This window comes from Anguilla rostrata, chromosome 8, assembly GCF_018555375.3.
Source record: "Anguilla rostrata isolate EN2019 chromosome 8, ASM1855537v3, whole genome shotgun sequence".
Lineage (NCBI taxonomy): Eukaryota > Metazoa > Chordata > Actinopteri > Anguilliformes > Anguillidae > Anguilla > Anguilla rostrata.
In genome coordinates, this window is record NC_057940.1 from 14011689 (window position 1) to 14024050 (window position 12362).

At 39.2% G+C, this 12362-nt stretch overlaps 1 protein-coding gene and 1 long non-coding RNA gene across 9 annotated transcripts in view; one reads left to right on the forward strand and one right to left on the reverse strand.

Moving 5' to 3' along the window:
- The window catches only part of LOC135260873 (dipeptidyl aminopeptidase-like protein 6), a 165313-nt gene that overhangs the window by 114505 nt on the left and 38446 nt on the right, over window positions 1-12362 (reverse strand). The window contains exon 1 of one of the 4 annotated variants that reach the window (XM_064346537.1): window positions 4645-5696. The exons of the other annotated variants lie outside the window; for them this stretch is intronic. Within the exon in view, the coding sequence (XP_064202607.1) occupies window positions 4645-4836 (192 nt within the window). The 5' untranslated portion in view covers window positions 4837-5696. Of the gene's footprint in view, window positions 1-4644; window positions 5697-12362 lie in introns of those variants that run through there. 4 annotated transcript variants of the gene reach the window in all.
- Window positions 1-12362, forward strand: part of LOC135260874 (uncharacterized) — a 151040-nt gene that overhangs the window by 72728 nt on the left and 65950 nt on the right. Inside the window, exon 3 of one of the 5 annotated variants that reach the window (XR_010331771.1) lies at window positions 2708-3099. The exons of the other annotated variants lie outside the window; for them this stretch is intronic. This is a non-coding gene — a long non-coding RNA (uncharacterized LOC135260874). Of the gene's footprint in view, window positions 1-2707; window positions 3100-12362 lie in introns of those variants that run through there. 5 annotated transcript variants of the gene reach the window in all.

The window sequence follows — 12362 nt, forward strand, 5'->3', positions numbered from 1 at the left end:
AGGACAGGAACATGTCACAGGGATTGGAAAAGTACTGGATGTGGGATTAAACCTGGAAAGTGATCGTTTGCACATTTTTAGTGAAGATAAAAATAAATCTAAATAAGGAAGACTGTCACTGGACATGCTCATACACAACCAAAGTCAGGGAGGTAACTATAGGAAGAAAGGATAAAAAGGAGAATATTTTCTATAATTTGAGAAGGAATATAAATAGAACAGTTTCTTAGACCATGCCCCATCGTGCATCACAAGCTAAGAGACGCAGTCTGCTTAGCTTAGGATCTGCCAGTAATTGGCTTGTCAAAAATAGCTGAAAAATAACAAGAACCTTGCAGGGTGAGAGCTCTCGAGCAGGCAGAGTCATTTCAGGTCCACTGAACAACCCCTGACACCGCCAATGTAGATTAACTGCACGGACAGGGAGGCTTGAACTCCACACCATATCTAATGATTCAGGTTTCTTGATTCTCTGTACTGCTTGTTGCATAAATGCACATCTCCCCATTAAATACACTTACACTACTTTTGTGCAGAAAAGGTTGCATGTGGCAATGCATAAATCAGTGCTTGGTGCAAACACTGTAATTCTATGGAATATCCAGAGGGAACTGAGACAAAAGGAATGTATGGTGGCTGCAGTATCCAGTAGAAAAAAAAAAAGAGCTATTATAGAGATAAAGTGTTTCTCAGGAGATTGGTGCAAGACTGATCTAGAAGTTCAGGAAACAAAGACTAATGGACATATTGTTCTAAGTATTCCCCACGAAGCCCCGCTGAGTTTGGTCATGGTCACACAGGCTCTGGGGCTATCCATTCATGTTATGATGAATGACCATCTGAAATTAAGCATGGATTATAATAACTACCATCACAACATTATTCATAAGCATGGAGATGCCATTCGACCAAACATTAAATTGCAGCTGCACTTTGGAAATCGTCAATGTGTGTGTCGCAGTTACTTTCTCCTCTAATACAGTCCATCTTAAAAATAATAAATATACTGATTACTAAAATATTTTTTTGTAAAAAAACACAAATATATTGCATTCAGATGCAGTGCCATCTTTTCAGTCTGTATGCAAATATAGAATCAAGCCTGCTAACTGTACAGCCATTGCTCGTAAATCAGGGATAATCAAATTCCTTTATTCACAATACATTAGCAAAGATGACTAACTTGTATAATATGGTTATAGTCTTTAATTTTCAAGGCCACTTCCACATGCTTTCAACCTACTGACCTCAGAGTCCTTAATCAATAGGTTCCTATATCTTCTTGTACTGATGTGCAGTCATTTTGGACCCGTAACCAATATATGAAATCACATGGTTCAGCGCAGCAGTTTATGACTCCATAAAGCCATTGATGGTGGGGGAGGGGGGGGGAGGGTTAGCAAGGCAGGTCAAAATGAAGGATGCCCCCACCCTGCTGTCTTCAGTTCAATAAGCTCTCCATCACAGTAGGACTGATATCTCTGTGTCCGTTTAACCTTTAAATGTCATCCTGTTCCCAGCAGAATCCCTCTGAGGTTTAAGTAGGGTTAGGTTATTGGATTCCGTCGTGACATTAAAAAAAGGAAAAGGTTTCTCATAATTCACAATTAGAGAAACAGTTGGTGTTGACATGGAAACCTGATGATGGCTGTCTGTTCTTAAGGTCTGCCAATCTGTGGCGGCCTGAAGGGCACATTAATTATGCGTAGTGCTTTAATGTGCAAGCACATCAGCTCAAACGCAATACTTCTGTCAATACAAACTGTAATTATCATACAGCTAAAAGTATAACTTTCTACTAATGTACAAATTGAAATTTTTACTGCTAAAAATGCAATCAACAGAGGAACAGGTCGGTGCCATTTATTTCGTGACTGACTGCAGACAACAAGGTCATTACATTACTAGTCTCAAGGTAATCTGAAGGTGTGTGCACACCTTTAAATCGCGCTGCATGAAACAGGATAACCTGAAGATGGGTTCCTAAGATCTATTACAAATACAACCATTCAGAATGAATTCACTTATCTCATTTTAAACCAAACAAACAGAAGTTTTCAATACAGTTATTCATTGTATATCCATGTATTTGAATACTTACATTAATAGCAGCTTCACTTATCAGTGGGAAAAAAAATATTAAATCTAGTCAAAACTGTGATATGATAAGGATATAAAAAGTATCTGAGGAAGCTACCACATATAAGACACATAACAAAGACTGGAACGGTATGAAAAATGCGTGACTCAAATATGGTCAACAGGTAGGTATCTGGCAGTTCTCAGAAGCAGTATCATTTGCAATAGTCCCGCCTGCTCTTTGTCAACCAACTTGTACTGCAGACAGCACGAGTGGTCATAGTGTGAAAAAATTGTGTGAAATATACCTTGTGCAGATTGCCACACATGAGAATGCAAACAGGTGGGATATAAGATGTCATTCCCACTCATAATATATTACTGTGTCACACCTTTGGTGCTTAACAAATCTAGGTTAAATCCACAAGATGGCAGCTGTTAGTGCCAACTGCATCAGTTACGTATAATAATAATAATAATAATAATAATATGTTACTGATGCAGTTACATAATAATAATAATAATAATAATAATAATAATAATATGTAACTGATGCAGTTACATAATAATAATAATAATAATAATAATAATTAAAAGTTTATAGTTTCTTTCATCTAATCTCACCTAGGTAATGCCAGGACAATGGAGAACCGCCCTACCCTTTCATTCCATAAAATGCGTTTTAACATCGCATCTGCATGATGGAACATTCTTCGTCACAGCATTCCTGTCACTACACTGGTGCATTTCAACATTTCAGCTTGGGCCAGATTACCCACTACTTTACGAATGAAAGTTCACTGCCAATCAGCTGGTCGAGCAATTTATATTCTGCCCATTACAGGCTTGCCTGTAAATCTGCTTCGCTCTTTCTTTACAAGCAGCCGCAATCATTTTTTCAAACCCCGCTGCTATTTGTCCTTAGGACATTCTAAAGGGTTCATGTGGTTTGGGTACTTACTGACTTTAGCTCGCTGATTGTACAATAAATGTCGTGGTTACACTTAATGTGTGCACGTAATAAAAGCCAAAAAGCGAAGACAGCGATTACAGCACGTTGGATGGCCTAACGTGGTCCAGCAGAGACGACAAAGGCTTCGCGACAGTGGCTAGTTTAAAATGACGCACAGAATTACCCAGCTTTATTCATCATGGCCACATTTACGTGCTTTAACATATATACGCATTTTGGTTCCCCATACGTTGCCATTACTTTTACGCGTAAGTGAATTAGGATTTAAACATAATAAGTAACCATTATTTCGTAACAGAATAGGCAGTAACAAAACCTCATAACATAACATGAACTCAACCATGAAGTAGGCTAGCCTAAACCGTAAAACTCGGTCCCGTCAAGCGACACCTGCTGCTTAAATGGTCTCACAACACAACACAACTACATTGAACAAATTCATAAATTGTATGGTTGTATGGACCCAAAGTAAGTGCTAAATATAGGTTTCTACATCGAAATACATATAGTAGGTTATTCTGATGTTTTTGTAATTTATTTTGTTCTATAATTAGGTTTCAAATACATTATTATTGTTTTTGTTATTGTTGTTGTACCGTTGCTAGTGTTATGCCAAAGTAACCAAAATAAATAGTACTAGGCCAATTGTTAAAATATTGAACATTGTATAAGTTTTAAATATGTTTTATTCTATTCGTAAAGTTTATGAAAATCATTAATGTCTGAAACATGTTTTAATTCAAAGATGTGGTTTGACTGATTAAATGGCAATACATTGATAATGAATACGTTATCAGAACAAATGACTGCTCGATTCACAGAAAGGCTGCATGAAAAATTGACTAAGTTGGGGTCATCCACCACCCCCTACAAGACAGACAGACAGACAGACAGACAGACACACACACACACACACCCGAAGAATCCGCCCATTGCTAATGAAGACAATGCAGAAAATTCAGAAAATTACGAATCTAATAATCATCGCTCCGAGACAGGAGGCGGCATGTTTGATTTACTGCCTGAATTTTAAATGCAGGCCAACAATCAGCAGATAAATATCGACCAGATGCGGTTTAACTCTTTTGTCCTTGCACGATGTGTGGACATAACTGGCTACGAGTCAGTGAGTCAGCCGTTACGCAGGTACTATGAACTAATCGGCTGCATGTGCGCTGTGGACTTGATTGGATTTGCAATATGATTTAAAACCACTTTCCATGAAGGCCAGCAGAAATAATATTACAGGTACATTAATACTCGAGAAACTAAATATATTGCATCATTCCATTTACACCAACGGCAACTTTTCCCTACATCGTTTAGGCTCGGAATACACTGTGCGTCTGCCAACTGTCCCATGATGTCATTGTTGTGAATATCAATGAATATAAATACATCCGCTCCAAAACCACGCCTTTGAGGTACAGTACAGATTGTATCACATATACCTGATGTAACCATGAAGACGTTAGAGCCGTTTCATGAGTCTTTTTTACTATGGATTCAACAAGCTAAAAAGCGAGCAGTCTCTGGATATTAATTCGCACAACTGGCAACACATGAAAGGGTGAGAGTAAGATTTCCCTTACGTCCTCGTCTTCGCATCTTCTCCCGTTTCGTTGCTGGAAACGAGGTCTCTTGTCTTGCAAAGGGTGCGGGGTCTTCCCAGCGTTTTCCTCTTCGGCACTGTGTCCACCGAGAAGGTGACTGGCCTCCGGCAGGTTTGGGAAAGATCTGTTAGTGTTAATCTTCCCGGTAAATCTCTGATACAGCGAAGCCATATGTAAAACCAGAAGTCTACTGCATGTCACAACAGAAGATTAAAGTTTTTCATAAATCTACCGCTATTTACTGTTTATTGTTTGACGTGCGTGTCAATGGAAATCGGCTCCCCTAAAACTCGCGAGCAGAAGCTGCCAAAAAGAAAAGGAAACTCAGTTAAGTGGATTGTTTAATCAGATAAAGGATTTAAAATGCTCTCTTCTGTTCGTCCCAAACGGCGAGGTGTCGGTTCAATTTGTTGGAGGTAGCACTAAAGCAGAGAGCGTTCAAAGCGGTGTCGATAAAGTCTGTTCTACATTCCAAGCACGTTGTTTCTCCACCTCGGTCCTTTGGGGGCTGTATGGATCCTGCCGTCCGCTAGATGTAGCGGCGAAAGGTTTAGATTTCCAACCGAATATCTATTTTCGAATTATACTAAGTAAATAAATATATCGGCGTTATAATAGCCTACCATGGCACGAAGAGTATAATGAACTGACGAGACGAAGCAGGCACTCTGGCGACAATTTCTGCAGAAGTGACCTGCAGAACTGTTCAAATAGTATAATCTGTAATCCGCATCGTTCGCGAATAAACACGTAAACAACGCTTGGTTGCTCCTCCTCTTAATCGAAACACAACAATTTAAAGAAATGCGTATTAACGCGGCATCTCTGCGAGCCGGTCCATGGAATTTGTATTCCTAGTTTGTAATCTTTGCTTCTGTTTCCCCACAGAGCCACGTCTGTCATAAAGCGTCCTCCAGTGCCACTCTGTGGTTCTCCAAAATACGACAGTATGGACAGCTAGAACCGCGACGCGGTTTGGCTTTCTTTTTTTTTTCTTTTTTTTCAGAGAGCAGAAAAACAACACGCCAGTTAACCTATAATCGAAAGATAATATCAAAACAAACATTAGTAAAGTGAACAAACACTTCTGAAGAAAAAAAAAACGTGAATGCAATTTGAGGTGAATGTCAGATAACAATGTGCTCACTAAGAAAATAATGCCTATAAGGCTATCTATAATTAAATGCTTAATTGGGCTACTGTACACTGTGAATGATAAACCGACTTCCCACAGTAAGAATAATGAATCAGGATTCTTCAATCAACGACTACATTTTCGTTCATACTGCTCCATACAACCAATGTTAAAATAAAAGAACAGTAATTGATAAACTGTGGAACCCATCTGGGCCTGCTCCGGCCCTTGGAGTTCCTGGAGGTCGTGCATAGGGGTCGCTCAGCACTTGTTGTTGTTGATAAATAGGTAGAACTATTATCGAGATTATTTGATGCAGCGACTAGAAATGAATTTCAGCACCACGGAGAGCGTCACAACACCAGTAAAGTTAACCTGTTGAATCCTTAAGGCATCACTAACTCAACACGCTGGAAATCGTCGCAACTTAAATGTTTAATATATTTGGGACTATCTGACCTAACATCTGATACACGGTGAAATTCAGCTTTGCAGCGCATACACGTGAATACATAGCTCCCAAAATTTAGTCAGTCTTTGTTCGTGATGAGCTGTCTTTTTGATTTGAAACACTTGAGTTGATCTGTCTAGAGTGAATATTGTGTTACCACGCAACTTGATACACCCGATTAAGTCTATCATCAATCATAATTTCCTTTATCCCTAAGGGTCAACCCCCAGTCATAAAATTTTCACATAAGCTGTGGGAGTGAGTTAATTAATAAAATGCCCCATGCGGAGGCTGCTGTATTGATGTAATATGCATAGTCATTGCACGATAACACAACCACCCAAAAAGCAGAGCCCCCTGCACAGTCTTTTTCAACCATATGTCACTGCTTGATAGCATTAGCATTATTTATTATTTGCTGAGCAGATGCCCTGGTCCAGAGGGATTTCCATAGATCACATTTTACAGAATAACCATTCGTTCAGCTAGCCGTGATCTGATCCAGACTCCAGGCTGTACAACATGCAGGCTTTGGGGAGACTAGGCTTCTCCATAGATCAAAACTCTCTCTGTCCCTGAAACACAAATAAACTCGGTATGCTTACTAGATCAAATGCTACGTGTTTAACTGTTTTATTAAGGTCTATGAGAGTATAAACATAAGCTACATGATATATTCTATAGCCGATTCCACAAATATATATTTTTTATGTTGTTTTGAGAAATGTGTTTTAGTCACATTTAAATACTGCCATGTTTAATTGGTTGAAGGTCTTTAGTTTTTACAATCTCTCTTTAACAAATTAGCAAAATCAGTTTCTAATATATTCACATTCTTACATTTAAAATTAAATACATTCGAATTAGTGGTTCATGTTTAAAAAAGATTAACATATTTTATCATGAAACACTTTTGCAATGTTTAACCAATAGTTAAGTTCTGTTCACAAGTGAAAATACTGTATGTAAGCTTTTAACAGTATTGCTGAATATCTGCTAGAGTAAATCACGCTCTACAATCATTTCCTCATGAAGAAGCAAACCCAGGACCAAACAAAGCTGAAATGAAAAAGGCATTTTAACAGGCAGAAGCAATTACTTTAACACATTACACCACATTAAAACATCAAACACTCTTCTCTGCCTTCAGTAAGTATAGTGAATTTTGAATCAGCACTGTCCAATTTTACTGTGTAGAAACTATTGTGAAATATGAGAAAATTCATTTTTTCAAACTGCCGACACGAGAGATGGCCTAAACCCAAAGGTATAGTCAAGGAGAGTCAAGAAATGAATTTTGAATAACTACCGGAAACAAGAATGGATTTTCTCTATGTTTTGACTAATTACTTGAATAAAAGGGAAAAGCACTAATGTACTTAATTTCAATTTGTACTTCCATATTCAAAAAAGTGTCATTGAGCCCTATGCATTTATTTAGTGCTCTTTGCCATTTTAATATCTGAGGTTTCACTTTAACTTTCTTTCTTGTTTTGAAGCGCACAAAGGTAATTCAGATAAAGGATCTGATTAATTTAGTCTCAGTAGACCTAAATGGCAGACCCAGTAAGGACAAGCCTTTTGTGGAATGTGAAATGGGATGCACTGCAGTGCAGTGAGGTAAATGGAAAGATGTAGATTTGTCTCCCGGACAGGAAGATGCTTAATGTGTCCTGTGCGTGATCAGTCTCCGAGTGGTGTTTAACAGAAGAAATGGTACATGATAAAAGTTACGGCTCCTGAACACTGGCACCTGACATTCAGGGGGGCTTTCGCACAATGTGGCCAAGGGAAGTAGCCTGACCATCGAACACAAAGCATGTATGTACTTGAAATAAGTTAAGTCGTCTTACATCTGTCAGCAGAATTTAAGGACAGATTGCAAGGTGGGTGTTTTGGGTAGCCTCCTAAAAAAATTAATTGATGAATGAAAATAAATTAATGAATGAAAAATAAATAACATAACATAATGTAACAATGTATTGTAAAACAACATTGCATATCACAGCATCAGTCAATGTGGGCAACTGCCTGAAAGTTTTCCAATATAATTATTCCAGATCCTTCTCACATTCAGACTTCACATACTTATGATTTCCTGCCATCTGTGGCATGCATAGTCCATTTATCTGGGTAATGCAGCTTGCGCCCAAAATTAATATTGTGCATAGACATCCTTATAAGCCATCCTTTTGCTGTCTATTGAAGGTCACTGTCGAAATGATAGCCATTACTTTGGCGTCTCAGAGCATACTTAATGTCATGGTGACTTTTATCCAAAGCGGCACGCATGCACGCACACATGCACGCACGCACGCACACATGCACACAACCAGCATTTCCAGGTAATATGGGGCCTGGGAAGACATACGGATGAAAAACGAATCTTATGGTGAAAGATCATGTGTAACAACAACCATTCACAAAGCCTTAATAAATACGAGGAAAACATTCATGAGCACTATTTCTTTATCTCTCCAGGTGTGTCCCATTTAGATAAAAAATATATTAGTCGTGGGAGCCCTGGCCACAACTTTGCAACATAAACAACCACGCAATTACTCAGTCTCACTCATTTTACAGGTCACCAGCACCTTATGGGTCTAAGAAAGAGCATATCTCAGATTTTATGGTTAAAGCTAAACTCTGAACATCACACAAAGGGGTAAAGTATTGAGGATGAGCTAGCTTCTCTACCTAAGTCCTAAAACCATGAAGAGCAGCAGCTAAAAGCTATCTTCCTGAATTCAGAGAAAGTACAGGGCACAGTAAAAAAAAAACATGAGCAAGCAAGTCATTAGGTTAAACATCTGATAAGATAAACAGAAACTTTCCTAATAATTTCTTTGTACAAAAAAACTTGTGAGTGTGTTTTGGCATTTGCTGCGTTATTCATTCATTCATGTTTATCTAAAAATCACTAGATAACTCGTTCCTCAGGTAAGAGTATCAACAGAAAAGTAATGCGCACATTTAAGAAGCTGCAAAGTAGCTCCTTATCAGAAAGCATTCATTTGTAAGTGCTGGTCACTGATAGATAAAACAGTGGTTAGGGACATGCAGTCTTGTTCGGGGGTTTGATGCATCCTGTCTGAAATGAACCAATGAACAGGGAATTGTGGGAATTTCCCTGGTTACACATTCAGCTAAGCTCCTTGCGCATGAGTAATAACCCTGACAGTGAAAGCTCTGACCCTGAGCCCAACGAAGCTACACCTGTATCATCAGTACAAGGGGGCAGAACAGTTGGCATAATTAAATTTCGCTTTTTATATTTTTAAAACAGATGATTATCTCCTTACAGATTTCAATTCAATTTAATTCAGTTTCATTTGAATTTCTCTTTTCAGAGAGAACTAATCTCTCAAGGCATTTTACAGACATTCCATGCCTAGGTCCCCATGAGCAGGCCAATGGCAAAGGTAGTAAAAAAAAAAAAAAAACCTCCTGTGAGGAAATGAGAAGAAACCTCATGTGAACCCTAAATTTGTGGGAGCGCTCCACCCATAACATAGATATAGTGTAAATTATCATTTGTATTAAGTCATTAAGATTGGAACTGTCCTGTTCCTAAGCTGCGCGAAGTTAGCCAGTTCCTTTCACACCTGTACATTTTCCAGCAGCTTGCACACAAGCCTGATGAATTGTCGTCTTCGCAGTTTTAATCACGCCATGCTGCCTGGATGGCTCAAAGGTTCATTAGTTCTGGCTGGCACCCAGGTTCACTCATTGAGCCCAGAGAAGATTCATCCTGTTGATAGATGTGGGCTGTATTCTGGCATCATTTACTTCTGTCTTCCATGTGAGCGATTTGGTGACTGAGAGGGGTAGACATTTCTATTATCACAGGTCAGTGCCCTTTTACCACAGCATAATTTTTGCTATTTATTTATATTAATTCTGGTTGTTAATCAACAGCGCTAGGCAATATGTCTACCAAAACACTCTCCTTCTTTGCACGTTTATGTTTGACCCCTGTAATATCCTCTCTGAATCTACCTTTATGTTATAACTTCAGTCTATAAACAACCTCTTTTATAGAGTTTAGGGCAAGACATCGACAGGGTTCGGGTAATTACGACCCTACCAGCTTTCACATTTCTCCGTACAAATAACAGAAGTTACAGCAGCCATAATTGTCCTTCAATGGAACAACAGTGGCGCCTAGTGGACGCTAAAATTATGAAATGATTTGCCTGCATTAAACTTGGAATTACGGGTTTTCTGTACTCAAACTTCACAATGCTTCTCGGAAGACTAATAGAGTCATGTCATTAGCAGTGGGGAACAAACAACCAGGCGACTACTATATGTGCTGTTTAGACTGATGTTTTTGTCTTTATTCACAGCTCGTCTCCACAACCCCCATTTATTTGACTGCTTCTTTGCCGCACGCTTGGCGCGTGTTTCGATTTGTGATGGATGTCTTCCCATCCCGCTCGCGTTCCATCCAGACAACACGTACGATCTGCCTTACGTCTCCCAGAGGATCGCAGCAGTGCTACATTAAAAATCACTGTCTTCTCCACAGCAACTAGGGCGATGTGCTCCTCGCTGGAGAGCAACTATTGAAACCTGCCATGTGTGATATTGGCATTATATTGACCGATACATCATGTCGCGTTGCACCTCATAACTTCTCTGGCCACAGCCGCAGAAGGGATTTCAGGGACATCCCTGCTCAATGTGGTGACACCGTTGGAGGTATAATATTGTTATTACCCGTGTTGGGACGTTGGACCCGCAATGAAGGCGAGTGGCAATCAATGTCATTCACTGACTGAGCCAAACCAATCAAAACACGTTCATCTCCACAAAAAAAAGAAAAACTTTGATCGGTTGAAATCGGTGAGCTAGCAAAGACGAAGCCTGGCTCTCCCCTGACTCGTTTTCGCTACGCCTGTCGGTATGCATTCGCATATTTTCCCCAGGGTTCAGTGAATCAATGTGTTGAATGATTCCCAGCGTCATCTCAGCTCAAATTTATCTATTCTCATCACAGAGAGTCTCTCCGGACTCCGGCCTATCAGAATTCATTCTAAGACAGCATATTACTATGTCTGAGATACGTGAGAAACACAAATCAATACCGCGCATAAAATAATCTCGCGTTTAATTAAAACTTGAACTCCAACATCTCCGTAGCTGTGTTCTCGCCATATTGGCTGGTGGGTGTAGTCAACGGAAAATAGAAATATTTAGATCGTACCATTATCTTGATTTAAAAAAAAATCTAAGACACCACATCAAACATTGGACAGCAACTGACCATTACTTGTGTATCAATCTAAAGCTTGAGCCCACGCTCGAAAAGGGTTCTGCCTTGTGTTTTGTAGCGTCAGCATTATTGTACATTAATTTTTCCTGGAGGGCAGCATTACAACAGATGCCTACCCTCAATGTGCATTGACAATTAATTATTCCTTGCTACTAAAGGCGAAACTTAATGGGATCCAAGTTCCGCAGCAAAACATACTGCTTATCGTGCAGTTTTGCTTCAAAAATCCAGCAATCACAAACCAAGCTCATTTCCATACTTTTACTCTAGGAAACCCACTTTGAAATGTTATTGAGTCTCCACTTTCAGCTGAGTACAAATTTGATGACAGAGAATAGTCTGCAAGAACTATTAAAGAGACACAGGCACAGAGGGTCCAGAATTTTAACAGCAAAATATCCACTTTAAAATCAATCCTGGCCAAGTTAGGCTTTTTTAACAGAAAATGTCCACTGACATATACTTTAAACTTTTAATCTAAAATGATTTTGTTTGGTCATTTTTGTTTTAGATTAAGTTTTGGGGCTAAGATTAGGATTGAGTTTAATTATATGATTTAAATTTATTTTTTGTGACTGATTGCAGTACATAACTAATTCTTTGTAAAATACACTCCACAACCTTGCATTCCTTTTAACAGGAAACTAAAATGAAAACACTTTTTATTTTCGCTACTGAATGGTCCGTCAGCCTTGGCATCAGTGGAGCACGCCTGGAATGTCATCAGGCAGCTCTGACTGGGAGGCCACAGAGGCGGAGAGCAGTGTGCGTTATCCAGCATGGGTAGGGTGCACTTAGTTTGGCTACAGCTCCGGCACCCCAAGGTACTCTTC